Raw genomic sequence first — 27581 nt, forward strand, 5'->3', positions numbered from 1 at the left:
TGTTTTGCTGACAGTCAGATTTAAAAAACAGCAGAGTAAAATCCTGAAGCTGTCAGGGAAACATGCACCCTTACTGTCAGAGCAAAAGGTTTTTCTTTTTTACTAACCAATCAAACATGACTAAAGCCAAAGTTGACAGATGGTGTTGTGAGGAGCTCTGTAAACAAACAAAGCATCCATGAAGCTCTGTGTTAAGACCAGTGATGGCAGGAACTTCAGTCATATATTACATAACATGACTTTTGCTGTGATGTAAGGCATTATGTCATAACTAGTAATATTTTACTCAAGAAATGTTTAGTAACTTGTTTTTCACACTAAACAAAATTTAATTGTTAAAGTCAGGCATAAAAGTGTGCGCAACTTACTATTAACATGTTTAAATTAAATTTCAACAACAACTAGTTGTTAGAAGGCTGCCAGACATTAGAAGCTGGGGAAAGTATGGTGCACTGGGGCTCTGTCCTCAGTCTCATTTGCTTTTCCTCTCTTCTATTCTTGACCATTTAGCTCTCCATTAAAGCTGGATAATTGTTGTCCCTTTTTCCCCTCTCTCCTCCGGGGGAGCGGGAGTGATTCCAGTTTCCAGTTTCCGTCGCTCTTGTATTTGGCCGTGGAGCTCACCTCTTGTTCATCTTGCACCTCCAGCTGTCCCCCAATTCCACCTGTTGCACTATTCAAACATGTAGTTGTAAAGTTTGATAAGCTAATTCTTCTCTAAGAGTTCCGGTACGTTGCCTGGCTGTCCTGGGGGAGGTGTGGACACCCCGATGTTTCTTTTTTCCCCCTGGAATCTGTTTTTTTTTGTTTTATTTTCCTTACCTCGAAGGAGGGTCTAAGGGCTGGGATGTCCAGTTTTCAGGTAGCTTAGTCTGTTTAGTTTAGTTCAGCTTTCAGCTATTGTATTTTATAACTGATGTTAAGTTTGTAAAATTAGTGAAATCTGTTGAGACAATTGTGTTGTAATATTGGGCTGCGATGAAAATAAATCTGAATGGAAATGAACAGATAAGAAAAATTCCCTAAACAACAACTTTTTCAGCACCTGGTTTTTTACTTTACGCTTTTCAAAATTAGTTTAAAGTTAATACACTGTGCTAAACATCCTGTCAAAGTTCACTAACACAGACTTTCAGAGACGTGTAGGCCTCAGGTTTTCTGCTTATCTTTTCTTTAAAGTAGATTCACCATATTTTCATTATTTTACACTTAACAGATTAAAGTCCCATTGGAATGAAAATTGTGTTTTGGTGTTTTTAACATGGTCTTGTGGCATTTTTCTGATGATGGAGGACATATATACAGAACATGTATTGTTATGTATTTCTTTCCTCAAACACTGTGAATTGGGAGCAGATAAAAAAACCTGTTGGAAAAAGATTGTATTTGTGACCAAAAAAAAAAATGCTGTGCCGTGGACCTCACCTATTGTTCATCTGTGGTCCTGCTCCAGCACTTGGCATCAGAATGGAGCTTCCTGCTCTGCTCTATTCTGATGCATCCACTTGCAGACAAATAGCTTTTTTTTCTTTTTTCTCGTCCGAGCTGGAATGTGGATCAAACCTGTACGGATGGAGAGCTCCAACATTGCTTGCCATTTTAGTTGCAACGCTACTTGTTGATAATGTGAGCGGCTGTGAGCTAGCAGAGATCTTAATTATGGTTGGAATCATGTTACACAATAAACTTCATCTTAGGTTGAGAATTACCTATAAATAACAAGTGCAAGTAATCTGTAACGTATCCATGTTTGGAAGTAAGTTGCGCAAAACTGACTAGAACTTCCAAACTGTAAAGCTTGATAATGCTCTACATAGGAGAATTGACGTTCCTAGGGGTCAATCCCATCATCCCTTTGTTTACACTCTTTCCTGCTATCTTATAGCCCTTCAGAACCCCAACCTAATACTTTCAGTGCAACAAAAAAGTCCTGAAGCTCGTCTGGACTTTACCTACGTCCCTGCGTCCACGCCACCACAAAGAAACTACAATATGCGGGCTAGATCATCATTTATTTTCCTTTTTGTTTTTGGAGGCGAATTATCAAAATTGACATTTGACTGACGTCTGTTTTATTTATTATTTTGGCCTTATTTCAGGCTGAGCTTAAACGCTTCACTTTTTTATTAACTTTTTAATTTGGGACAATAAACACTTCTGTCATGTTTAGGAAAAGTATCTTGGCAGCTTTATTAGGGTATTTTGGTGGTTTAGAAACTGAGTGACCCCTCAAGATAAGTCGTACATTGCATTATGTCATCTGTGTGGTCTTTGTTATGAGGACAACTGCAGCTCTTTTAGAAACCAAAGCTGCAGTTCAGACCTGCTGCTGGTCTCCTGACACACTTCTGGCAGAACAACAGAGACCTAACTGGATGGATCAAATCCATTTAGCACCATGCCCCCCCCCGTTATTTCTGTTCTCTCTTGAAGAGTGTCAGAGCATTTCCAGCATTTCTCTACCCCTTTTTTATATGATCAATTAAACACTAACAGAGTCCAGCGTCTGCTGGGATCATTGATTGGTTCAGGGTGGGTCGTTACTTTTATCCTGTAAATGAGGCTTCAGAGTGGTGCTGCTCCTGCCTTTCATCTCCATGCTGTGACATTTACAGCTTTCCTCCTAAAGAGCAGCAGAGCTGCAAATGTCCAGCTTTAATTTACAGCTGCTCGGCTCTTCACAGGAGCTCTGGGATTGTCGCACATCAGGGACCTGTTTGGACTCGGCCTGGTCCTTCCTCAGATGTTGTCTGTTCAGTCCATGTGCCGTTTTGCCCGCTAGCTGAATGCTGACTGGGCATAATGGGTCAGTGGAGAAGCATAATGGTTAGACTCCACGTTTTAAAATGGCCCTGAAGGTTTTTGGGGTTTTAAGAACTCAGCAATCCTGAAGAAGAAATGTAAATACATCACTAACTTTATGGAGTTTGACATGCAGACAGCCTCTGCTGTCATGTGGGCGTAATACTCTGTGACATGATTGACCCCCTGCCTCCCCCCTCTCCCTGCACAGTGTTTTCAAATGTTTTCCCATTACTGTTTACTAGAAAGGGTTACAGTATGCAATCCTGTTTAAACTCAATCACATACACTCAAATTCAAAATCATAAAACCGATGAATTTGCATTTTTTTATGGCTGGATTTTAACAAGCTTCTAAGTAGAGCTTCAAAATGTAAAAAGAATTAGAGGAACAGCGCAAATTTCATGAAAACAACAATTGAACTGAAATGGACTGTTCATCAAAAGTTTAGGACCATAGCACAAAAGCCCTCTACAAAAAAAACACTCAGTAACGAGGAGCTCCACCATTCTTGTTGATCATGTCACATTTTTGTTTTGGCCTGCTTGATGAGGGTTTTGTAGTGGTACAGATGGCTTCATAAAGGGCATTTACTGTCTGGGACTGATGGGAAATTTTTGTAAACCTCCCCTACCATCCGTCCCCAAATGTTCTCAGGTGGATTAAACCCTTGTGCTATCTTAGATGACCCCACCCTTCCATTGACGTGTTCTCCCTACCATGACAAAGGTGGATAAAGGTGGAAAGATTTCATGTAATCCATGGACACCAGTGAAGATCAACATTGAAATCATTGAAGAAAAAAGGTTCAGAGCACTGTATAGTGGGTCTAGATGACCCAACTCCCAATGTTAAAGTGCTTAGGATAGCACAAGTGTTAAATCTAAATCAGAACATGCCATATGGTCCTAAATAGTGAGGTTCTTCTCTGAGTGTTGAGACCTGTTGAAAAACCCAGTCATCAGCCCTCAGTCACGATGGAGGCATCCTGCAACATCTCCACATAGATAGCTGCGGTTTGACGTCCTTCTACAACCAGAAGTTCAGTTGTTCCACTGGAGGAAAAAGCACCACACACCATGATAGTTCCTCGTACGCTGTACTGTGCAGAAAACATTTGAGGTGGGATCTCTTCGTCGTGACCGTAAAGTTGGATGTCGGGACCATCAAGGTTACTTTTTTCTGATCAGAGAAGACAACTTTCTTCAACTTTTGAATGTCCCATGTTTGGTGTTTCCTCACAAAGTCCAACCCGGTAATTTAATGGTGTTGGAGACATAGCCTTAGAAGACACTTTTTGTCTTTGAAGCCCTTCTCTTGAAGATGTCGTCTGATCGTTACTGGGCTACAGTCAGCACCAGTGATGTTCTTCATTTGGGTTGAGAAACATCACGTCTTGGCGGACAGGCCTTTGAATTTTTGGAGTGAATGATTGTTGGGGTCTTTTTTTTCTTTTTTTTTCTTTAACTTGTCCTGTCCAACAGCTGGGCAGACAGATGAGAGCTGAGGGCCTCTTGTGTTGGACATATTTTACTTTAACAACAGGGGTTATTAATCTTCATACAAACCAGAGGTATGTCTGAATAAACCCCTTTTGTAATTGAGGACAAAATTTATTAATTTCAACCATGTTTGAAAATCTTGGGTGTTGGACCGGACGGAAAAGGAAAGAAGGGAAGAAAAGGGAGGGATGTTAGAGAGAGAGGGGGGTAGGAGGGTGATAATAGGAGGGGAGGGGGGATAAGACCATGAAGCAGCACAAAGCAACAAGTTTACTGGTTGTTTATCGTTACGGTAAGGTTCAAATGTAGTACAAAAAGGGCGGGGCCTGTCCACACACACACTCAAATGTTATCAACACACCTGTTAGCTGCACAAATGTCCACATGTCGACATGTACACAAAACAGATAGTGTTCACACGCATACTTATGCCTTAAAACCAACTAGTGTGAAATATTTCAGTCATTAAACCATGCAAACTGTTAGTGCAAAGGGGTGTTGGGGTCTTTTTTGAAGATTGAAAAAAAATTCAGAACTATCGTTTTACTGCATCCAACCTCAGCAGCGAAGGCCTTTTGTGAGAGGCCGTGCTTATGCAGCTCAACAATCCTACCATGTTCAAAGACTGAGGTTTTTCGTCTTTATCATTAAGAGACATTTACAGAGTGATTTCTTATTGGAAAATACCATTGAATGCAAATGCTGGCTCTTTTAAATTCTGTGGTCTTAACCTTTTGATCAACTGATGAACAATCTTTTTCATTTAAATTGTTATTTTCAATAAATTAGCAGCTAAAAACCTTGTGATCTTTTTCCTCTTTCTTCTTTTAGCATTTGGAAACTCTATCGAGAACCTCGCCCCAGACCAACTGTGGTCAAGGTGTGGCAGATTTATAGTTAAGCTTTTTTTCCCCCCCTGTCCAACAGCTGAGCGAACAGCTGAGAGCTGAAGGGGTCATGAATCTTCTGACACACGAGGTGTATATTTAAATAAACCCCTTTTGTAATTTAGACTAAAGTTTATTTATAATAATTATATTTGTAACAGTTTTTGGACCGGACGGAAAAGAAGAGGAGGGAAAAAGACAGAGGGATGTTAGAGGTGGGGGGGATAGGAGGGTGATTATGGAAGGGGGGGTTTAAAACCATAAAGCAACAAGTTGCTGGAAGTTTATAATAATTAATGTCAGGTGTAGATGTATGATAAATCTGAAAGAGGCGTGGCCTGTCCACACTCACACTCAAATGTTACTAACATACCTGTTAGCTCCAATAATGTCACAAACATGTCACCATTGACATAATCCATCTAATATTCAAACGCTCCAGGCAGCTACCCACCCAGCCCCTGGTTGGTCCAGGAGAGAGCAAGGCAGGTCCCACCTTCCTTGTATGTGTATTTGTGTGTGTGTGTTGCAGTGTATATTGTTGTGGGGTAAAGGGTGTGTGTACTAAAGGGTGCAGTTCAAGTTGGCAGGTAGAGCACTGAGAGGACATCTCCTGATGGCTCTCAATGATGAACAAGCACCCACTCACCAAGGGGTGATAAATGTCTAAGGCGCAATTAAAACCGAGAGGGGAAGGTCCCAAATCAGGCTGACACCCCCCTCCCTCCCCCACCCACCCATGGACCCAGAAAAACGTTCTCAGATTATAACTTATGTCTACATGGGCCACACTTTTGGTGGGAATAAATCATTTGGGCATGCGCATTTAAAATACCGGAAGAGGAAATGAGTCCCGCTGTAAACAAACCGAGGTGCCACATACATAGATATGTGGCAGCTCGGTAATATACTAGATGATTTTCTAAACATGCTTTTATTATTGTTATGGTTATGATCAAGTGCCTCATCATTTTATTTTTAATCCGCGTGGTCAGTGCTTTTTTTTGTGGCGGAACGGACCAGAAAGAAAGGTTAGGTGAAGGCTAACACATGCTAACAACATTTAGCTTTGGATGAACATAAAATCCATGCGGGAAAGTTGCAATCTGCATCTTGGCTGCACGTAAATATGTGGGATTATTATCAACCTTTATTTTGTTGGGACATGACCGGAAACACAAATCCACGTGATTGTTTGAACGGTTTCTAAGGACTGAGCGACATTTCTGCTTTGAAAAGCTCACACACCGCCCCAAAGCCGCTGTGAGCTCTGCTCGGAGACACGGTTCTACCAGGAGACTCTCCTGACTCCGGCAGCTCACCCAGACACAGAGCTATAAGTCAGTCTGCTGTGCTCAAAGACACGGTTCACTCGCACTGAGCAGCCGGTCGGTCCTGTTTTTCGCTCCAAAACTTTCTCTGAAGCACCGCACCGTCTATGCGTGACGTAAACCAGAGCAGTAGTGACCCACGATCGGAATGAACTGTTTACATGCACCACGGTCGGATCAACAATCGGCATTACCCACCTATCTCGATTGGAAAGAAATTTTGATCTGAACGAGTCTGATCGGGGCAGAGTATTCCGAACGGCGTATTTACATGACGCATTTTTCTTCCGATCAGGCGTTCATTCCGATTACTTTCATCCATGTAAACGCAGCTGGTGATTACATGAGGAAGAGGGTAAGTTTGTTAAATTGAGGGCTAAAATCATGATCTGTCATCACTAAAACATTGATGTAGGGGGAGACATTTGTAAACACAGACTTCTGACTCGATCAAAATGAAATTTGATGGATTCCATATACGTTCCACCACAGCACAACATTGTTGTTCAGAGATGTGATGAAAATAATGATTTATTAAAGTATGAAGAAAGTAAGTCTCAACCGTTACATTCAATCAAAAGTATATATCTAGGTCTATTTCATTGTAAGAACTGGAGTATTTTGACGTCAGAGATTGAAGTCCGAGTTTGGGTTCAGGTGTCACAGCTGGCACACCTCACGGTCACAGTCACCTGACCTCCAAAAAGTAGAAACAGAGGAACAGAGTCACGATCGTGCAGTCCTCGTCAGGATTTTACCCACAAACCTCTGCGTTCACGCCAACACAAAGAAACAAGGTTCAGGCTGAGCAGAAGTGGCCGATTTTGGAACATTTTAAATCGCCATCAAACATTTAGTGTTAGCACTGCGCAGGCGCGAGTGTGTTTTCCACTGTCAGTCTGTCAATGAAAACCAAGTGAAGGAGGTGAAGCTGATTGCAGAGAGAACCTTCTCCATCTCTCCTGAGGACGGAGCTCCCAGCAGAAGGCACGCATGCGTCCTGCGCGCTGGCACGCAGCGCTGTGAGGCGCGCCGCCCCGGCTCAGCGCGCCCCGAGAAGCCCGAGCGCGCAGTGACGATGCGATCGTTTGGACTGAGGCTCAGCATCAGCACCGAACCTCGAGCCCACAGCCCGCCGCCCACAGCAGCTCCGCGCGCCCGCCAGCCCGCCGCAGGATGCCCGGGGGAAAGAGAGGGCTGGTGGCGCCGCAGAACACCTTCCTGGAGAACATCGTCCGGCGCTCGAGCGGTGAGTCCGCGCTCCGGTTCGGGAAAAATGGACTTTCAGCGTCTTTCAGATGAGTTTTTTTTATATCTGCGAACAACCGAAACTTTACATCCAGGGAAGTCATATGTTGAAGGCGCTGAATGTTTTTACCCGCAGCCGAGCGGAGGCGCTCAGAGATAAAGAGTTGAAGTCTGTCTAACTTTGCTGCTGGAGCGCAGATCCTGCTGCTCCCCCGTGGAGACACGGGAGGTCAAAGGTTACCACGAAGCTGCTCCCAAAGTGTCTTACGTAATACTTCAGCGCTGCGTTCTGCGCAGATTGCTAACACCTGAGTGGTTTCTAGGACCCCCCCCCCCCTTCTTCTCATGCCCATAATGGGGGGTCCCCCCCCCCCCCCCCCCCACACACTCTGTTCCAGAGTTTCCTAACTGCAACACTCCCATCAGACAATTGTTTTAAAAAAGGAGCCAAACTGTTTGAATCCTGCTCTAACCCATTTGGGCTGAAACTGTTCAATCTGGCAACGCATTACCCAGAAGTCTGTGAGGGAGGTGCTGCTAAAGCCACTTTTCACATTAAATCACATTTTCATAACGGCTCTGTTCTCTGCTGGGAAGGAGGAGAAAAGCAGACCTTATCCAGGGAGGAGTGTGAGTTCAAGTGTGTGTGCATGGCTGTGTGCATGTGTGTGTGTGTGTGTGTGGGTGGGTGGGTGTGTGTGTGCGTGTGTTAGGCTTAATGCTCTGACAGGTCACACTGAGACTTCATTGTGCTACTTTCAAAGTAAACAGTTTCATGTGTCCTCACATCACCTGGATATTCTCATGAGTTTGTTGTAACTAGGACTACAGTATCATTAACACCCCCCCCCCCCCCTCACCGGCTCTGACAGTACCTGTGTGGTGATGAAGGCAGGAAATCATCCATCCTTTAGTTCACAGATTCCCTGTCCAGCACGTTTCCGTTCTCCTTTTTTCTCTGACTTCAGTTCTGGAGGAGGACATCCACACTTTTTCTTTTTTTCTTTGACTTTGTAGAAATGGGGAGCTTTAAGGCCGATATGGTTGAAACCGTTTTTTTATCAAACGTCTGGTCCTCATAGCTTTGATGAAGTTTTGGGTTTGCCAGGAATTCTGCACGTCAGCAGAATCTTCAGGGTTCGGCGTGAATCCAAGTGGTGGAAGGTTGGATTGTGTCTCTGCTGTCCTGATCCAGCTCAAAGTGCTCTTCTGTCCTAGAAGATCCTGTTTGAAATAGAATAATCAGGGGAAAAGCTTTAACTCTGTCTTCTAGAGTTAAATAATATGAGTTATTGTCCGATCTGCAGATTATTCTGCCAGGGCAGCAGCACAGAAGACCTACAAATGTAATGAGATGTAAATATTCAGAACACAACGAAATGAGCCTCAAATCTCAATAAAAATAAATAAAATAAAGGTAAACTGAATACAGAAAAATGCTGATTAAGCAAAGGGAAACTTTCTTTTTAACAGCTTTTTGCTTTGCAGTGTCATATCTTATAGCTTGCATTTGTCCTTGTTTTCTAGTCAGAGGTCATAGTCTTCTAGTCAGAGGGTCCCTGCAGTCATGGGGGCTCAGGCCCTCTGCTGGAATCAGTCAGGAGCTGGTTGGTGGTGGCGGATTTGGATTTGGAACAGATTCAGTCACATCCTTGTGTGTTCTTGAAGCTACTCCTTCTGTCGTTCACTGTATTGCTGCTGCAAACACCTCAAGGTTTCTCAGTCAGTTCTGTTCTTTAGTGCTCAATAAAAACTGTTCACTGGAGATTGAGGGAATTCCAAACGACACGTTGAAATCCCGTTCATCACCAGAACAAACTAAAAAGTGAGGACCTTCTGTGTGAGACGTTTCTGAAGATGAAGCAGCACAAAAGACCTCAGCTTTTGTGCTGCTTCAACCTCAGCAGGCCATGTTCGGGAGCCTGCGACTAATGATGACGTCACATTATTTGATGAAGCGACGTTGATCCGATGACGTCTATGAAAGTGATTGGTCTGGTTAAATTACGGTACGTCCATAGAAGAAGAAATTGTAGTCCTATTGTAACAAACAAAGATCCAACATAGAGCGAGATGATCTTTTTTTTTTGAACACTTTATTTAAAGATTTTTTTAATTTTTTATAGAAGCACACATACATATAAAGAATTGCTTTAAAACTGTACAGTCGTAGAGGTAAAATAAGAAAAAAAAAAGTATATACATACATATGTACATATACAGGCCTATACAAATGAAAGTAACATAAAACCTGCCAACACAGCTTGCTTATAGATTCCCCTAGTCAAATTTTTATAAAACAGACAACAACAACCAAAACCCAAATAAGAGTCAGATAGAATAGACCGAAAATAACATAAATGTTACGAAATATATAGGTCAGAAATGGACAGTATATATAAATACACAAACATACTCTTATAGGGAAAATAAACAACAAAACAAAACTAAAACAAAACAATAACACACTTAAATACACACACACTGCAGCTCCCTCCTAAAATCGCTTATACAATCTTTAAAACCCCTTGCGAGATGATCTTCTACACGGGCTTTTATTATTGTTATGATTATTATTAAGTGCATGTTCGTTATAGTTTGTCAATTGCGTGAAGCCAGTGCTTCATTATTTGCTGAACTGACCTGGAAGAAGGATTAGGTTAACATTTACTAACAACATTTAGCCGTGGATGAACTCAAGCTGGAATAACATCAGCCTTTATTTTGTCTGGACCCGACTGGTAACACAGATTCACATGATTGTTTGCACGGGTTTCTCAGGACAGTTCATTCAAAAGCCGCCTCCCCCCGTCCCAAAGCCCGTCCTCTGTCTGGAGATACAAATGTCCCGGGAGACACGGTTCTTCTGAGACCGGCAGCTCGCTCATGCATAAGAGCGTGACGGACTGCGGTCTGAAGCCTCCTCCATTGCGCACACTGTACCAAAACGCCCACCCCTGCCCGTAAACACGAAGCTACGAGTCCAGCTGCTCTGCTCAGAGAGATGCAATGTGTTTGCGCGCAGGATTACACAATTGACTAATTTGTGGGCACAGTTTATCCTTTTTTTTTTTTAACCACTGGCACCTGGAGGGCTCAGTACCACTGGCTCTGACTCCTGCCAGCTTGTAGAAGAAGAAGGGATTCCGGCTAGCTTATAGCTCATGATGTTGTTGGACCAGGAGAGGTTGTCTATGATGGCTGCTCTAGCACCAGGGGTTGCATTAAGTGAAGCATCATTGAAAAAGTCCATCAGGATTGATGACAGGCATGTAACCAAACTCACATTTAGTGTTAAAGACCCATTGCAATGAAAATAGTGTTTTTGGTGATTTTAACATGTTTTCTTGTACCATTTTTCTGATGATGGAGGATATTTATAAAGAAAACAAAGCTTAAAATTGCATTTCTTAGTTCTCTTCAAACTGTTGTGAATGAGGAACAGACACAAAAAAAATCGCTGTTTGAAAAATCTTGTAGTTGTTTCGTAGAAGCTGCAGTCCACTCCATTCTGATGCATCCACAGTCAGACAAATAGATCCATGAACGTCTTTGTTTTCCTCGTCTGAGCTAGAATCTGTACAGCTCGCCATTTTTGTTTCACCGCTAATGTTAGGTTAGGGTTGTTACGGGCTATAAGCTAGCAGGAGGGCGTATAAACAGATGGATGACGGGAAGTGAGCGCAACTTTACTGCGCGCCAACAATCCCCCCCACAACTCAGAGGTGAATTTCTGATGAACTCTTGCTGCTTTGTCCTAGAAGACGACACAGTTTTCTTCTTTTAATTGATACGTCATAATAATAATTAAAAAACCACTGGCAACACTTTGAAAATAGATCAAAAGATGATCACAGTGTGGCTTTAAGTTATAGAGAAAACCTTTGCAGATCAACTCTGTGAGCTTCTGGATAGAAATGACCTTGGAGTTTTGGTCAGGATTCCCATCATCTCTCTGCTGAAGGTAATGTTGATCGCATGGCTGCAGATGCTGGACTTGTTTCTCTACGTTCAAACCTCCGAGCTTCATTTGACAGAAAAGATCAAACAATTTTCCAGAGACGGGAACAAGAGGATTCTAGGAATTCACTGCATAAATTGACATTCTCATGCTTTGGGAAACTTCTCATTCATTTTAAACTCATATACATTAAGATGCTTCTATTATCTCCATAATATACCTAAAATCAGGAACATTCAACTCTGTTCCTGACTAAAAGGCTGTTCCTGAACTTCTCTGAAAAGCGTCCAACCAATCCAAAAAGCTGCAGCCGGAGCTCCGATGAGAACTGCTGGAGAGATCACATTTCTCCAGTTATAGCTTCTCCTCGTTGGCTGCCTGTCAGGTCAGAGATAACACACAAGTCAGGGGGAAGATTCTTCCAGGGCTCGACAACAGAAACACTCGCTCACATCGGTGTCAGTGCTTCATTCTGAGAAACCACCAGCAAAGCAGCTCTGAGAACTTCAAAGTCCCCGTGGTTGTTTCAGGCTAATTGGGTGTAACGTTGCATCTTCAAAACAGTGAGTAGATTAGCTTTTGAAAGATAACATTCTGTGGAAAAGACCTGAGTTGGATGACAAATTGTCTACCTGATAATATGAAAAATGTCTTTGTGCGCCTTTGCTGGTGCCTAGAATATGACCGCAAATTGATTGTCATGAGGTAACCAGTCCACCTCTGCTCTGGGAAGCTCCACAGACCCTGGAAAATCTCCTCTGAGGGAATTCCTCCTTTCACTCAGAGGAGCTCAACAGCATCCTGACAGAAGGGATGCGATCCCATGAAGCCATAAACAGCAGGACAAGCTGCTTCCCGGCTCTTTGTGAAGGCATACAGCTTGTGTCTTCGCTGTGGCTCCCTCCATTCTGGTTTCAGCTCCACATCCAAACACTCAAGGCATCTGTCCGACACTCAGCAGCGTGACACTTAGTAAACAGCAAACCTGTGTGTGGACAATCGAGCCAGAGTTCATCTACAGCATCCTCAAGAGAACCAGAGTTTTCTTGTTTGGTCCAAACCAGAGTTCACGCATGCAGAACCAGGAGGACCATCAACTCTGCTGTGAATCATGACCATTGACTGTAAATGAGAACTGGACTGAGTAAATGTGACGTCATCCATAGGAAATGGCATACTTCCAGCTCCAACCAAACTAAGTCAATTCCAGTCACAATGTTGGAACATAATCAATAAGCAGTGATTGGTCCGAGTCGGACTCAGCCTATGGCAACCCTTTAGCCAATCAGGAGTGAGCTTGTTGGAAGTCTCCTACCACTTGAAAGCAATCTGTCAATCGAAAGTTTGAAACGTTTGATGTGAGACCCTCTACTTCTATTGAGGCGTCTGGTTTCACTACGGAAAAATATCATAAAAAAGAGGATTATCAAGAAGATGTTAAGAAAAATGTATCAGAGCCAGAACGGTTCTTCTGACCAATAGAATGACTGAGCAACAGCTGTTTGTTTCTCTATAGAAGTCTATGGGATTTTGCCGTCTTGGAGCTTCCTGTTTGGAACGCCATGGGGGAGGGGTCACTCAGTCCAGTTCTCTAGATACTGTCAATGTATATGAGAACTTTGACAGGAGAGATGGTAATTTATCGATTTGGATCATCTTCAAATGTCAGAGGTGCCTTAAAACAGAAAAAGATACTGGTGTTATCAGTAATTTCTATAGTTTAGTTCATTTTTCTTGCACTTTTCTAAAATAACCCCCCCCCCCCACACACACACACACACTAACACACACACTACACTGACACTTAGGCTCCCAAAGGTAGGTTATTAGCTCCACTAAAGGTCAGCGTGCTGCCTGAGCGGGAACTCGGTTGCTCTGAAATGCCATGCAGGTCTTCTCCTGGTGTTTGTGCGCTCACTTCATTATTGCAGAAAACCTGAACCGTTCCAGCAGCACATCTGGGATTTGACTGGAGGTCGCTTCTTACTCAGACAGTGACGTCCTTTTTCCAGCTTCACCTGTGAGAGTTTTCCTTCCGTGCAGTGGAATTGCTGAGCAGTCAGATCAATGGTGTGAAGGTGGAGGGTTTAACTCCTACCACTGCCTCAGACAACCACTGACACCCCCTCATCTTTTTGTGCTTCAGTGGAAATGCCTTTAAAACGGTTCTGAAGGTTTTTCAAACTCTATGTGCTTGTGGTTTGGCTCACATCATGTTTCTGTCCTGCTTAGACTATTAAAAATCCTTTTTTTGAAATTCAGCTTCTGCTTTGGTAGAAAAAAATCCTGATCATTAATAGCAACCTCTGAGAAAGTAAATTCAGTCAATTCTAAAGGTATTCAGTAAAGCTTCTGCTTCAATGTCCTTCAAATCTGTGAGTCTTCAGGAAATACTGTGGAGATACTGGACTTTAGAGAGTTTCCTCCTGCTTGGGTTTTGTGCAGGTGATCTCCAGTTACTCAGGTTCTGCTTTTCCACTTGGGTCCAGCATTGACGTTAGGTTTCAGTGATCGTGTCCGTTTCTGATGCATTGGTTGGTCTGCTGCCCACAGTCACATCTGCTGTTCTTCGTGTTTCTCTCGCGGTTTAGTGGAGTGTGAAAGTCAATACGGTTAATCCATGACTTTGACTTGGTTTGTGGTGGGTGGGGGTCCTTTTGGATTGCCTCCAAACAACTTTCCCGCTGTGACCATAATGGGCCAAAACAGCAACACTTTTATCAATATGGTTAAACATTCACACGGCAAGTTTACGGAACCAACATGGAAAACTGGCCGGTAATGAAGCAGTAAAAACAAACATAAACATTTAAAGTCCCACTCCAACCATCTTTTGACCTTTTTACAAATTATTCCCAGTGGTCTTTTAATAGATAGATAGATAGATAGATAGATAGATAGATAGATAGATAGATAGATAGATAGATAGATAGATAGATAGATAGATAGATAGATAGATAGATAGATAGATAGATAGATAGATAGATAGATAGATAGATAGATAGATAGATAGATAGATAGATAGATAGATAGATAGATAGATGACTTTATTAATCCCACAATGGGGAAATTTCATTTATCTGTGGCAGCAAAAATGACATTCAGAAATAATCTATATAATATAACATCAAAAAGGGACATAAAAAATGACATTCATATTAAATTATTAAAAATCATTATTAAAATGATTAATACAATTATTATGAAAATTATGATCAAAAATGAGATTCGTATTCGTAATAAATAAATAAATATAAATAAATATTAAATAAATAAATACAGCTACAAAAGTGTAAAAAACATGTGATCAACTGTAAAAAAACATCTAAAAACTTTTTTTTATTTTTTTTCACACCAAAGTTCACACCAAAACAAACAACTGTTCAGGAACAAAAACAATTGAAAATTAAAAAACAACAACTACAACAAAAGTAAATAAATAAATGAGTGACTGAATGATTATGATTATGAATGAATGATTTAATTATGATTATGTAATTTTTAACCCAAACCCCAAAACTGTTTTGTTTGCTAGGACATAGTTTCTGCAGGGCAGCAGGAATTCATCAGACTTTCATCTCTGAGTTGGGGGCGGGACTGCTGGTGCAGAGTAAAACTGCGCTCTCACTGCCCTCCTCCCGGTCACCCACTGTTTACACTCTCCCCTGCTAGCTTACAGCCCCTCACACCCCCAACCTAACATTAACGGTGCAACAATAATGGCGAGCAATATCGGAGTTATTCAGCCGTACAGTTCTGATCCAGATTCCAGCTCAGACAAGGAAAACAAAGACGCACAAGCATCTTTTTGTCTGCAAGTGGATGCATCAGATTGGCGCGCAGCAGGGAGCTTGTGGCCTGCCCAGCATATTCCCTGCATCACAAGAATATACTCCTGATTCACAAGATTTTGAATGAAAAAATACTCAGAAATGCAGTTTTAAGATCCATTTTCTTTATATATGTCCTCCACCATGAGAAAAATGCTACAAGAGCATGTTAAAAACACCATTTGGTCTACAAATAAAAAGATACAGTCGCCATCCACTAAAGAATCAGTCTTTTTCAAATATTTAAATGGAATACATCACAAAAGTGTCGTGTCAGAAATGGTTTTTGGACACACCAGAGTGTTGATTGAAGGAGGCAGTTTTCGACATTAGCTGTTAATGTTGCTGCTCATGTGTACCTTCACCATGTGCATCAGCAAGACTTTGCTCAAAGGTCAAATGTCTATGGATTTCATGAGTAAACGGCAGATAGGCTTTTTTATAATTCTGCAGTAGTTCTTGATAAGACTAAATGAAAAATATGAACTGCAGCCTTTTCTTCTGTGGGTTTTGTATTGTCGGGCAGACTGGCGTCTTCTGCTGGACTTTAGCTCACTGCCCAAAATCTGCATCAATTATAATGGGATTTTTTGAAAACATTATAGAACCAGAGGATCCGGTATTTCCTTTAAAGGGCCTATACCATGCTGTTCCTTAGCCTTTTATAGTAAACAATATCCATGTATATGATAATATATTACTATATACAATTTACCATTTTTTTATTAAATTAAAGGTGTTTTCCAGAGTTCAACTCAATTCAATTTTATTTCTATAGCCTAAATTCACATCAGCAGTCGTCTCGGTGGGCTTCGTACCAGTAATTGTAAGGTAGACATACAATCAAAATGGATCATAAGTGCATAGAATTCAAAAGGATAATACTAAAACTTGAACTAAATAGACTAAAATAAACTGGGCATCCCTGCCTTTAGACCCCCCTTCGCGGTAAGGAAAAACTTCTAAAAAAAACAGATTCCAGAAAAAACAAAAAAGCCTCAGGGGTGCCCACGTGAAAGAGGGATCCTCCCCCAGGACAGACAGCATTGTTCATCATCACTTTTGGAAAGTATATATCTGATCTGGTATTCCACAAGTGAAAAAATGCAGTTCTACACGCCTGAGATATATGAGCCTTAAATGATAAATCCTGGTCAAATAAAACCCCAAGGTTTCTAGCTGTGGAATTGGAGGCTATACTTACACCATCCAGGCAGACTATCTGAGCAGACAGATCACCTATGAGGCTTTTGGGACCTAGTTTAATGACCTCAGTTCTTTCTGGATAACTGCATAAAAGTGAATATCAATGGTGTGTTTCCTGATTATGTTTCCTAAGGGAAGCATATAAAGCATAAACAGGATGGGTCCTAAAACTGAGCCCTGTGGGACTCTGTAGCTAACTCGAGTGCAATGAAAGGACTGTCCAGGACTGTCCAGAGTTCTTTTCCAACTCTGAAGTAAGACAACTCAATCTTTGAGTCTCTGCCTTTCACTGTGTCAGGGTGCCGCCCATTTCATGACGTCATCCTAGAGCCGGCCTCTGCAGAATGTCTGCAACAAACAATGGCCTGACTGTTGAATGTTTTTGTATACAAAAACATACATCATCCAAACTTTTGCAAAGATGGAAATGCAGATGAAAAAAAAAGCATTTAGCCAATCACCGCTAGCTCCATAGTGGGCGTGTGTTTTATCCTGGGGGCAGTGTTGACAGCGCAGATTCTTCCTGGAAGGGGCTGTTCTCACTTATATCCGTCAGCTCGTGAGAACCCGCTTGTTTTTGTGGATTGGGAGGGGCTGGTGATCACAGCGCAGCTTTTTAGAGGAATACTCAGAAATGCATGAATGGATTAAACACCGCTTTCGGGGTTCTTTTCATGAAGGAAATAACATTATAAAACTCGTAAAAGCTCAAAAAAGTTGACGTAGCACGATATAGGCCCTTTAATATTTCGATATCATTCTGCCCTGGATTGTATGGAGCATTTTTTTTTCACAATTCTTCTTTCTTAATGGCTTTTAAAGTGGGATTTTGACCCCCCAACCATACGCTCAAAAACTCACCAAAATTTGCACACTCGTGGTACCTAGGCAAAATATCCGGTTGATATTGAGTGATAATGAGTGGTCACCTGTCGGCAGCTCTTGTAACGATCAATGTCAACAAGCGAGTCAAAAGTTGAATTATTACAGAATTACTGCAAAGAAAAAGTAGTATTTCTCCAAAAAAGAGAGATGACCATGGCCTCGAAGAAAAACCAAGCAACAAGTGACAACAACTATATCAGAAAAGTGTTTGACGACATCCAAGCTAAGCTATCGCCTCTCGTGGAGCCAGTGGAAGAGATCCAATGACGCCGAGCTCAAAATGAGCAAAGTGTTAAATGCGGCTGTAGCTAACATTGCTAATTCTAGTGCTGGCATTGCTAGCATTTCTTCAGAACCCGGGAGGGAAAGTGAGTCACTTGAACACCAAGTGGAATCATTTCTGAACTGATTACAGCTGCAGAAGGATAATAACCCTGACAAACAATGTCTGCCGACATTACAGCACAAAGATCTCCGTTGAATCCAGAAGGACGGCTGTCAATCAAGCAGCAGAAGAAGGAATACCAACCTTGAACAATGGACAGAATATGCACTTTTTTATTTCACTGCATTATAATAAGTAATAATAATACAATGTCTTAATTATTAAAGATGATTAAATTACATCACTTCATATAATAATCAGCACATATTTTTGATTCTTGATCTGCATGTGCTGTGATGATTTCTGAAATAGTGTTATGTCTATTTTACATACTGTTAAGTACTTCATCTTTGTCATGTGATTTATTAATACCGGTACTTAATACTTAATGGCTGGGCACTCTCCCTCCCTCTCTTTACATTCCATCATCCATTTTAGAAGAACATAAACACTCACTTGAGCACAGGTGTTAGCTCACCTTTGCACTAATGTTTTGCGTGATTGAATGAAATATTTCACACTTGTTGGTTTGAAGGCATAAGTATGTGAGTGTGAACATTATTTGTATGGTGTACAAGTTGACATGTGGACATTTTGGAGCCAACAGGTGTGTTTATAACATTTGTGTAAATAAAGCCTTGATTACAAAAGGGGTTTATTCAGACACACCTCTGGTTTGTCAGAAGACTTATAACCCCTGTTGTTAAAATAAAATATGTCCAACACAAGAGGCCTTCTGCTCTCATCTGTTTGCCCAGCTGTTGGACAGGACAAGTTTAAAAAAAAAAAAACTCTGTTGCCAAGGAAAGCCAAATGTTTTTTTAAGAAACCTCAGTGTGTAAATGTTAAAATAAGCTTTTTAATCTATAAAAAAATTTGAAAAAAGTAAAAATCTGGTCAATTGTACCAAAAATTCTATTTTGAAAACTTCCTGTGCCTAAGGGATGGAAAGAGCTGCTGTCTGCTGATGTGAGCAGAGCAGGAAGAGGGGAGTGAAGATCACAAAGATCACACAAGTGACGGCTTATGCACAATGATTAACGTATACCTATTTAAATATCTCACATAAAAAATTTCAGTTTAGAGAAACCTTCGTACCAATAAATGATATAAAAATCACACAATGTGATTTCCTGAATATATTTTTTCAATTCTGTCTGCAATAGTTGAAAGGTTTCTATCATGACATTACTGACCAAACTCAACTTTTTAGCTGGGTAACCTAGCAAAATTAGTGACTGACAAATACTTTCTGCCCTTGTAAACAAATGTCTGCAGGCATTGTTTAGAGAGCAAATGCAGGTAGAAGCAAAGGATATGAAAATGAACGTTTTTTTTTCTGTTTTATAAATACTTTGTAGTGCCAGAAGCAAAGGTTTTCCAGACATAGGCTGCAGCATATCAAGGGTTGCAATGTCTGAGCTTCCGGAGAAGCCAGGGCCTGATATGGAACCACACATGATGATTAAAGCTGAAAATCACTTAAATTTTGCATTTGACCCTTCTTGCACAGGCTGCTCCTCTCCTTCATCTTTTCTGCGTTCGACCAGCTTCATGGTCTTCAGTCTGGTATTTATTTTCCAGCTGCGCCACATTACCAACTTTTGTTCTCTTTTCTAACGTGTGTAAAATCCATTGTGCACACTAAATATAGGGGTTTAACGATTCATTAAAACAACGATTTGATTCTTATCATCATTTGTGGTTGATGATACGATTCATAGTGGATATTGGTTCATTTAGAGCGATCTGATTCACCGACCTAAAACGAGTCCAGAACATCTTTATCCCAAACTTCAACCAGTGTGACTCAAATTTCTGCTACAGAACTGTGACGTTTTCCAGATTCTTGGATTTCTTCCAGATCATCAAGTGGAAACGAAATATGTGTCCAAACCAACAAGTCAACTAGAATAAATGTCAAATGGATTCACATTTTAGTTTCCTAAAGTTCAGCCCACTGTTGTTTTTCCACATCCAAAGAATCCAAAGGGAACATTATTGGAACATTTTAGCACACTGGATGGTCACATGACTTCATTCAAAGTCTGTCCACACATTGGACTGGAATGATGGACTGATCAGTTTTTGCTGCATCATCCGTGTGTTGTCCGCTGTGATACACTTGGTCATTTATTTATATGAATGTTTTCCAGTATAATCAATTTACTTCATATTGCAACGATTTCATAATGATATACGTTGATTAGATTAATAACTTGCCTCAGACAGACCAATCTGGTTGGACTCTAGGAATAAAAAAAATCGATTGAGTACTTGTTACATCTCTACTAAAGACAGTTTAGATATAATAGTTTGTGCAAATATTCAGAGCTGATCAAACCCAAACCCTACAGTGATGTTAGGTTCACACCGCACTCGGCGAAGTGAGTTCAAGCGACCACTTTCAATGATAAGTGTCACTATGCAAATAATGACCGTTTTCAGGCTCTACATACAGTATAAAACGTGTGTTGAAAGTTAAAGCACCTGAACTTTGACCAATCAGAGACTCAGATTTGGTGGTGACATATGGATAGCGCCCCTGTTAGAAGTAAAGCGAACCGTTTGAAAATTGATGATGGATGAGAAATGAAAAGTTTTAGTTTATGCCCGGCGGGAATTCTATGACACCAAGTCTTTCAAATATCGGAATAGAGCTGTGAAAAAAAGCCTGGAGCAAGACTTCTCAGATTTTCACAAATGTGACATTTCCCACCAAACCTCTTCCAACTGTAGGGGGCGGAGCTGCACTAATAAACAGTAGAAAGAGAAAAAAAAGCAGATGCCCTTCCCTGTTTGTTTGCACCATGTGCTAAACGCGCGTTCAAGAATGTGCATTTATTAGAGAACTTGGAAAGTCATCTTCTAAATTTCCAGTTGATTCTACAAAAGTACTCCCCTTTTATTGTTGCTTGTCTTTATTATGGGATGTTTTCCAATGAGCTGCAGGAAAAAAACAATAAGGGAGTAAGGAAGGACATTTCCTCCAAACCTGATGTGTTCTTGGTGTCTTTTTGTTGTTTTTTTGTTTAGTGTTCATGCTTTGTTGTGTACAGCATTGGGCTTTTCTTTAGTGTTGCTGACATCCTGCCATGGCGGTACATTTTTTTTGTTTCTTCAATTTATTAGAGCTACAGTTTATGACTCTTTCTTCCCCAGTCTGCACCCCTCCATCGCCAAACCCAAACTAAACTTGCCACAGACTCGAGGATTATTGAGCCCAAAGCTACAAGCTTACAAAACAGTGTTTTTCAAGAAGAAATCTGGAGGTTCCAAAAGCTCTTAAAGCGATTACACATTCATAATTTGACTTGCTGAGTTCAAAAGTGTCTTTGTCTTCTGCCCTTTAGAGACCAGCTTCCTGCTGGGAAATGCGCAGATCGTGGAGTGGCCTGTCGTCTACAGCAATGATGGATTCTGCAAGCTGTCTGGCTTCCATAGAGCTGAGGTCATGCAGAAGAGCAGCACCTGCAGGTAAATGCCACCACCTTTCTGCTTCCAGCCGGCAGCACTGATACATCTGAATATGCTAATTACCCACAGGTGACATCTGATTAGTCTGTCCTCTGCTTTGATTCATCCAGGAGTTAAGGAACCTTCCTGTAAACAATGACTGAATGAGTATGTTTGCTTCCTCTCTCTGGCCAGTCGCATGTTTGATGCCCTCCAGTGTTTTCACAGCTGCAGGAATTTATTAAACCTGGTGGCTCGCTGCTCTTCAGCCCCGGACGGGGCGCTGCTCGCCTCACTAGAGAAACAAGTCTCTAAAGGTCAAAATGCTTCTTCAAGCGCCTCTTGTGTCTGACTTAGGGTGACGCCTTTGGATTGCCTGTAGCTGAAAATGTTCTCTTGCACATGGAGCTGAACAGAGACACAGATTTGCCTGTGCACTTCGTGCCGCTCTGGGCTGAGGAAGACACCGACACCATGAAAGCTCTCAGAGATGACGCAGAGAGGACATTCTTATAGGCTGCTGAAGCAAAGGAAGGGCTTTCTGCTGACACCATTACCATTTGTAAAGGCCTATGTACTATTTGCGTATAAACTAAAACTGATCATGCGTGAATATACGTGGAAAAAGCGAGGAAAGTTGTGGTCTTTACATGAAATTTTCACAGATGTATCACGAATGAACCCCGTTAAAACTACGGAAGAATATTGAAGAACTTCAGTTCCTCTGGTCCCCGTAACCGTCACTTAGTTGGGCTGGGGGGTCTATGTGCTGCCCTCCGGGGCCTGTTAGTGGGGGGTGTGGTGTTATGGTCAGGGTCTGGGCTCCGGGGGTTCTCTAGGGCTGAGATCTGAGGGCTTAGATCCTTTACCCTCCTCCGTACCTCATCTTTAGTCTCTATTGTCAGAGCAGTGCAGATGCAGGCCGACAAGCTGCAGAGTCTGCGCTGCAATGGTCTCAGCGTCCTGCTGTAGTGCAGAAAACAAGTGGCCCATTTCATTTATTGTAGACATACCCACCCTTTGGTTTATCTTTACTCTCTATTGCATTGATTTTATGTGCAATCTATCGCACATGCTGACTTGTCAAGCTTTATATCAATGTTTAATCTTTCTTTGTTTGACCAGAGTCATTGTAGTTAAAAGCATGGGAACACTTTTCACATGTTCCTCTAATTTTTCAAGAACAAATAATCAACAGGCTTTATTCAGAGAGCCTGCTTTAGCTCACTGCTCTACTTGAAGTAAACTGACAAACCATGTGGGAGTGTCATGCATTGCATGGTTCTGGGACATTTTGGAGCCAATTTAGTCAGCTGTTGTGGTCTTGACTGGGTATGAATTGAAATAAACTTGACAGTTGTTTGAACATGCCTAGTTTTAGGAGGGAGAAGTCAAAGGTCAGCTGTCACTCTGAATTTCATGGTGGCATGTTTAAGTGGAAGCAAGAAGGCAGGGGTGCCTGATGAAGGCCTGTCAGATGGTTTGCCAGGGGTCAGCTTGAGCTGAACACTAAAAACACAGGAGAACAGGAAGTTTCTTCACAGGAGATGAACGATGCTCAATGACACCCAAAGATCACCTTACTGCTCACTTGTCTGATCAATGTGAGGCGTCGGGTTTGAGCTGAGAATCCTCAGGATTGAATGAAAGGGGTTCATAAGGATGAGATGAGTTGTTTATGTTCATCAAAGAGGCAAAGACTTTGCGGGATATATAGTGTTCCTGAAGTGTTGATATTTTCATCACAGGCCAAAGCTACATTTATTTGCATTTCATTGAGAGCAATAAGTATTTAAACCACTAGTAACCATTAAGAGTTCTGCTACACACAGACTCTCCAAATCAATCTAAATTAAACACATCTGTTTGAACTAATCACCTGTAGAAAAGTCACCTGTCCAAAGAATTAGTCAATCAGTCAGACCCAAAACTCTCCACCATGGACTTCAGAGTTTTCAGTGGATTTAAGGGAGAAGATTGTAGACCTGCACAAGACCACAATGGACTACAAAACCATCAGCAAGAAAGCCAGAGGTTAAGGTGACAACTGTTGGTGCAACATGACCATCAATCCATCTATAGGTCTGGGGCTCCAAACCAGATCTGACCTGGTGGGGTTTCCATGATCATGAGAACAGTGAGAAATCGGCCTACAACAACCCAGCTGGAGTTAGTTGATGATCTCCAAGCAGCTGGAACTGGTCAGCAATAAAACCATTGGTAAGACCTTACACCACAATGGTTTAACATCCTGCTGTGATCGCAAAGTCCCCTGGCTTAAGAAGAAATACGCTGGCCCACCTGCGAGTAATGAACTCCTACATGATTTAGAGAGGGATGGAGAGAAGGTGCTGTGGTGAGATGAGGCCAACATGGAGCTCTTTGGCATCAAGTCAACCCGTCGTGTTTGGAGGAAGAGAAATGCTGCCTATGACCCCAAGAACACTATCCCCACTGTCAAGCATGGAGGTGGAAACATTATAGTTTGGGGTTGGAAGTAGTGGTTCTTGGTCTCATATTAAAAAGTAAGTGTGACTGTTCTTGTTCTGCATGTTTCCCTTCAGTTTTATGTACGGAGAGCTGACGGACAAGAAGACCATCGACAAAGTCAGGCAGACCTTTGACAACTATGAGTCCAACTGCTTTGAAGTCCTGTTGTACAGAAAGAACAGTGAGTGTTGGCGGCAAGCATCTCTACATCTGTGCATTTTCATGTTTACAGAGTGAAACCTCAAGAAATAAGGAGCTCCACATGTTCTGTTTTTATAATTTAGTTAAGAGATAACAAGAATGTATGTTTTCAAACTAAATCTATACCATTGAAATTAACCATTAGATGATTTTCAAAGATACTCTCAAATAAGGATTTGAAATCTTCTATGTCAGGGGTGGCGAACAAGTTTGACACCAAAAGCCGAAATTTTTAACTGTGAGAGTCAAAGAGCCACACCACACACTGACCTGCCGAGACATACACACACAAACACGCAATTAAAGCCATATTATTGTCCATAACACACTCGTCTCCCTACAATACAACAGCAAGTATTGTGCTTATGTTTATTTCAAGGAAAGTGTCCACCCTCACTACATCCATCAAATGCAGCTTAGTTAACACAGCGACTACCCTGGAGGTCAGATACCCACCCACCCACACACACACACACACTCTCTCTCTATCTCACTCTTTTCTCTGCCTCTCTCTGACACACACAACTACTCAGTGACGTGCGGTGAGGTTGATGGCTGGTGAGGCACTGACTCCTCTGAAGTCATATTTACGTTGATAAAAACTTAATATGTCACCGTTCATCCAACAGTATTTAACTGGTAATTCTTTGCATCTCAATATTCCTCTTTCAATGACACTTACACCAACAAATACACAAACATCTGGACAGAGCATCCTTCTGGTGTCTGAGTAATTCATATTCACAATGAACACATTAAATACATTTTAGATGTGTGTGTGTGTGTAGCATCCATTAAATTTAACCTTCAGTAAAAATGTTTTACTTTTATAACTTTTCTTTTTTCTTTAAAAACTAATGATCGACTTTTGCATGAAAAACTGATAATTGATGGAATATTAAAATATTCACACCAGCATGCTCAGTCAGGTGTGTTTTCCAAACTACATCTCAGAATTTCTTACCTTGTTGCACTGATGGATGATGATCTCAGTAGGATTTCTCTTGTTTCTAGTGATCCTCTGCAGATCAGGTTTATATTCAGTCGTAGCCTCTCTGATCAGTTCCTTTACGTGAGTGTCGGTCAGAACGGACCGATGCCTTGATTTCACGTGTTTCAAGGTAATAAACAGGGACTGGCAGACATATATTGAGGAGAACATCGACAGCAGATTGCACACGGGTATTTTTCTGTTCTCCAAAACGTAACAGGGCCTTCTTTCAAAGAGATTTCAGTTCAATCATCTCCGGTACGCTCGCTGCCTCATCAGTGACTAGCGGGGATCTCAGGCAGTCAGTCTCTGCATTAAAGGATCCATGAGAAAAGTGATCTGCAGTCGTTTCTGCTGCAGGTCCTCAAACCGCAAAGTAAAGTTTCCGTCCAGTTGTGCAAGCAGCGTCATATTCTGCGCTTTTTTTCATCTGAATTGCAGCTTTCTGCTGCGAGCTCCGCAAAGAAGGAAAGTGGAATGATGGCCGTTTTGAATGTGTACTTTGAAAAGCTTCAACTCGTTAATAAAGGAGACAATTTGTGTCAGATGATCAGGAAGGGTTTTTAATTTTCTCCGGGATACGTTTTGTTCTTTTCTGCCATGAACTATTTTACTGCTTCCAAAAGCTCATAATAATAAACACAGTGACGCCATTCCGTTCAGTAAAACAGTAAGAATCTTACCATTCTTCCAGAAACGTCCTGTGTTCATCTTTATACAATGAATTAAGTCATTTTGAACATGAGGGTAACAGTCTGCACGCACATTATTGTTTATTTATTTTTTCCGGCATTGGGTGTAACCCACGCAAATGATTGACGGTCACTTATGTGTCGGGAGGAGCATCAAAACACACACTCTGCCAAATTACTTTTATTGATTTTTAATACCCTCTGATGGATTTGAGGGTGGTTTAAGAGGGAAAAAACTATGAAATGAAGCACAAAATAGAAAACATAGAAACGACCCAGCTGATTCGTCACTGTAGCGGAGAGACAAGAGCTGAGCTGCTAATTAATTTGCTGCATTGGGGAACTGTCTGTGCCCCATACACAGCACGACTGTGCACAGTCTCAAAGTCGAAGAAGTAAACAGAGGAGCACACAACATATTCTCCTCTCCGGCATCAATGCCCATGTATTTGCACACACCCCGAACAGCCAAACAGCATGAACTTCACTTCTGCTCACAGCCCCCTTTACACCCAAGATTCCCCACTTCCCATGAGTCTTAGGTGCTGAAGGCGGGGCTAATCCCCAGGTCGTCACAATAGAATGAGACGCAAAGAGCCGCATTCTTATTGGCCGAGAGACGCATGCGGCTCGAGAGCCGCGTGTTCGCCACCCCTGGTCTATGTGTTTTCTTCATGGGGACAAACTTAAAGTCTACCAATTAATTACAGATATCATTTTGACCTTCCAAAAATTCCATTATTTACTGCAAATTAAAAGTGGGACCAGGGAAGACAGAGGAGAAAGGTTCTTTTACCTTGGAAACATTCCCAGTCTGCATCATCAGAGGAAAGCTGGACATGACGTAAAGTGATTTGTTTCTTCGCTGTAAGCGTCGTCAGGAAGTTCCTCAGGAACAAAACGTCAGTGCATCAAGGTTTAATAAAATCCCTTCAGCTGAACATGGATAATGTCCTCATCCAAACTGTTAAGAACATGAGGTGACGTTCCTGACAACCCTGCCGTGATTGAGCTGTGACAGATGATCATCTTCTGAGTCACCCAAAGCACCGTTTCCTGTTTAAAACTAAACCTGTGGATGAACTTTGAAGACACTTTGACTTCTGTGAGGATGTGGATTTAGCAGATTTAAGTCCTTTCAGTCTGAAAACTGCACCGGAGTCTAGAACAGGGGTCAGCAAACTGCGGTCCAGGGGCCACATGCGGCCCATCAAACTATTTAATCTGGCTCTCCATACTGGAGTAAATCATATTCATAAGCCTTATTAATGTTTTATATTCTGGTATGCCCCCATAAAAGGTTCACTACACATAAATGGATTTAGGTTTGGTTCAGCCCTTCTGTCAAATTTTAGAAACCTTTGTGGCCCAGAGTGAAAAGGTTTGCCCAGCGCTGGTCTAGAACCTTAACCCTTCAACACCGGAGCTGTCGCTAATGACAACTAAAAACTCAGGCTCTTTGACATTCCATAACTACTTGACTGTTCAAGCAAATCAGCTGTTTCTGGGTTTTACACCAATAAGCAGCACATTAATAATGTACAGCGGCACAAAAGTGCTTTTCTCTGCAAGAGAATGAGCTGATTTATGTTGATCGTGTGAACATGTCACTGCTGCACTGGGTTCATATCAGCTGCTTTTCTCTGCTTCATAATTCACAGCAATAACATTTATTGCGTAAACAGTTAAAGAGTTATGGTTGTCGAAGGAATGT

At 41.7% G+C, this 27581-nt stretch overlaps 1 protein-coding gene across 1 annotated transcript in view; it reads left to right on the forward strand.

The window, feature by feature from the left end:
• The first annotated feature begins 7463 nt into the window (after positions 1-7463).
• kcnh5b (potassium voltage-gated channel, subfamily H (eag-related), member 5b) overlaps positions 7464-27581 on the forward strand; it is a 103061-nt gene continuing 82943 nt past the window's right edge. Inside the window, exons 1-3 of the mRNA XM_023951926.2 lie at positions 7464-7771; positions 21391-21514; positions 24058-24164. Coding sequence (XP_023807694.1) covers positions 7699-7771; positions 21391-21514; positions 24058-24164 — 304 coding nt within the window. The 5' untranslated portion in view covers positions 7464-7698. The remainder of the gene's footprint in view (positions 7772-21390; positions 21515-24057; positions 24165-27581) is intronic.

The sequence above is a fragment of the Oryzias latipes genome, chromosome 22, assembly GCF_053564925.1.
Source record: "Oryzias latipes strain Hd-rR chromosome 22, Olatipes_Hd-rR_3.1".
In the NCBI taxonomy this organism is placed as follows: Eukaryota; Metazoa; Chordata; class Actinopteri; order Beloniformes; family Adrianichthyidae; genus Oryzias; species Oryzias latipes.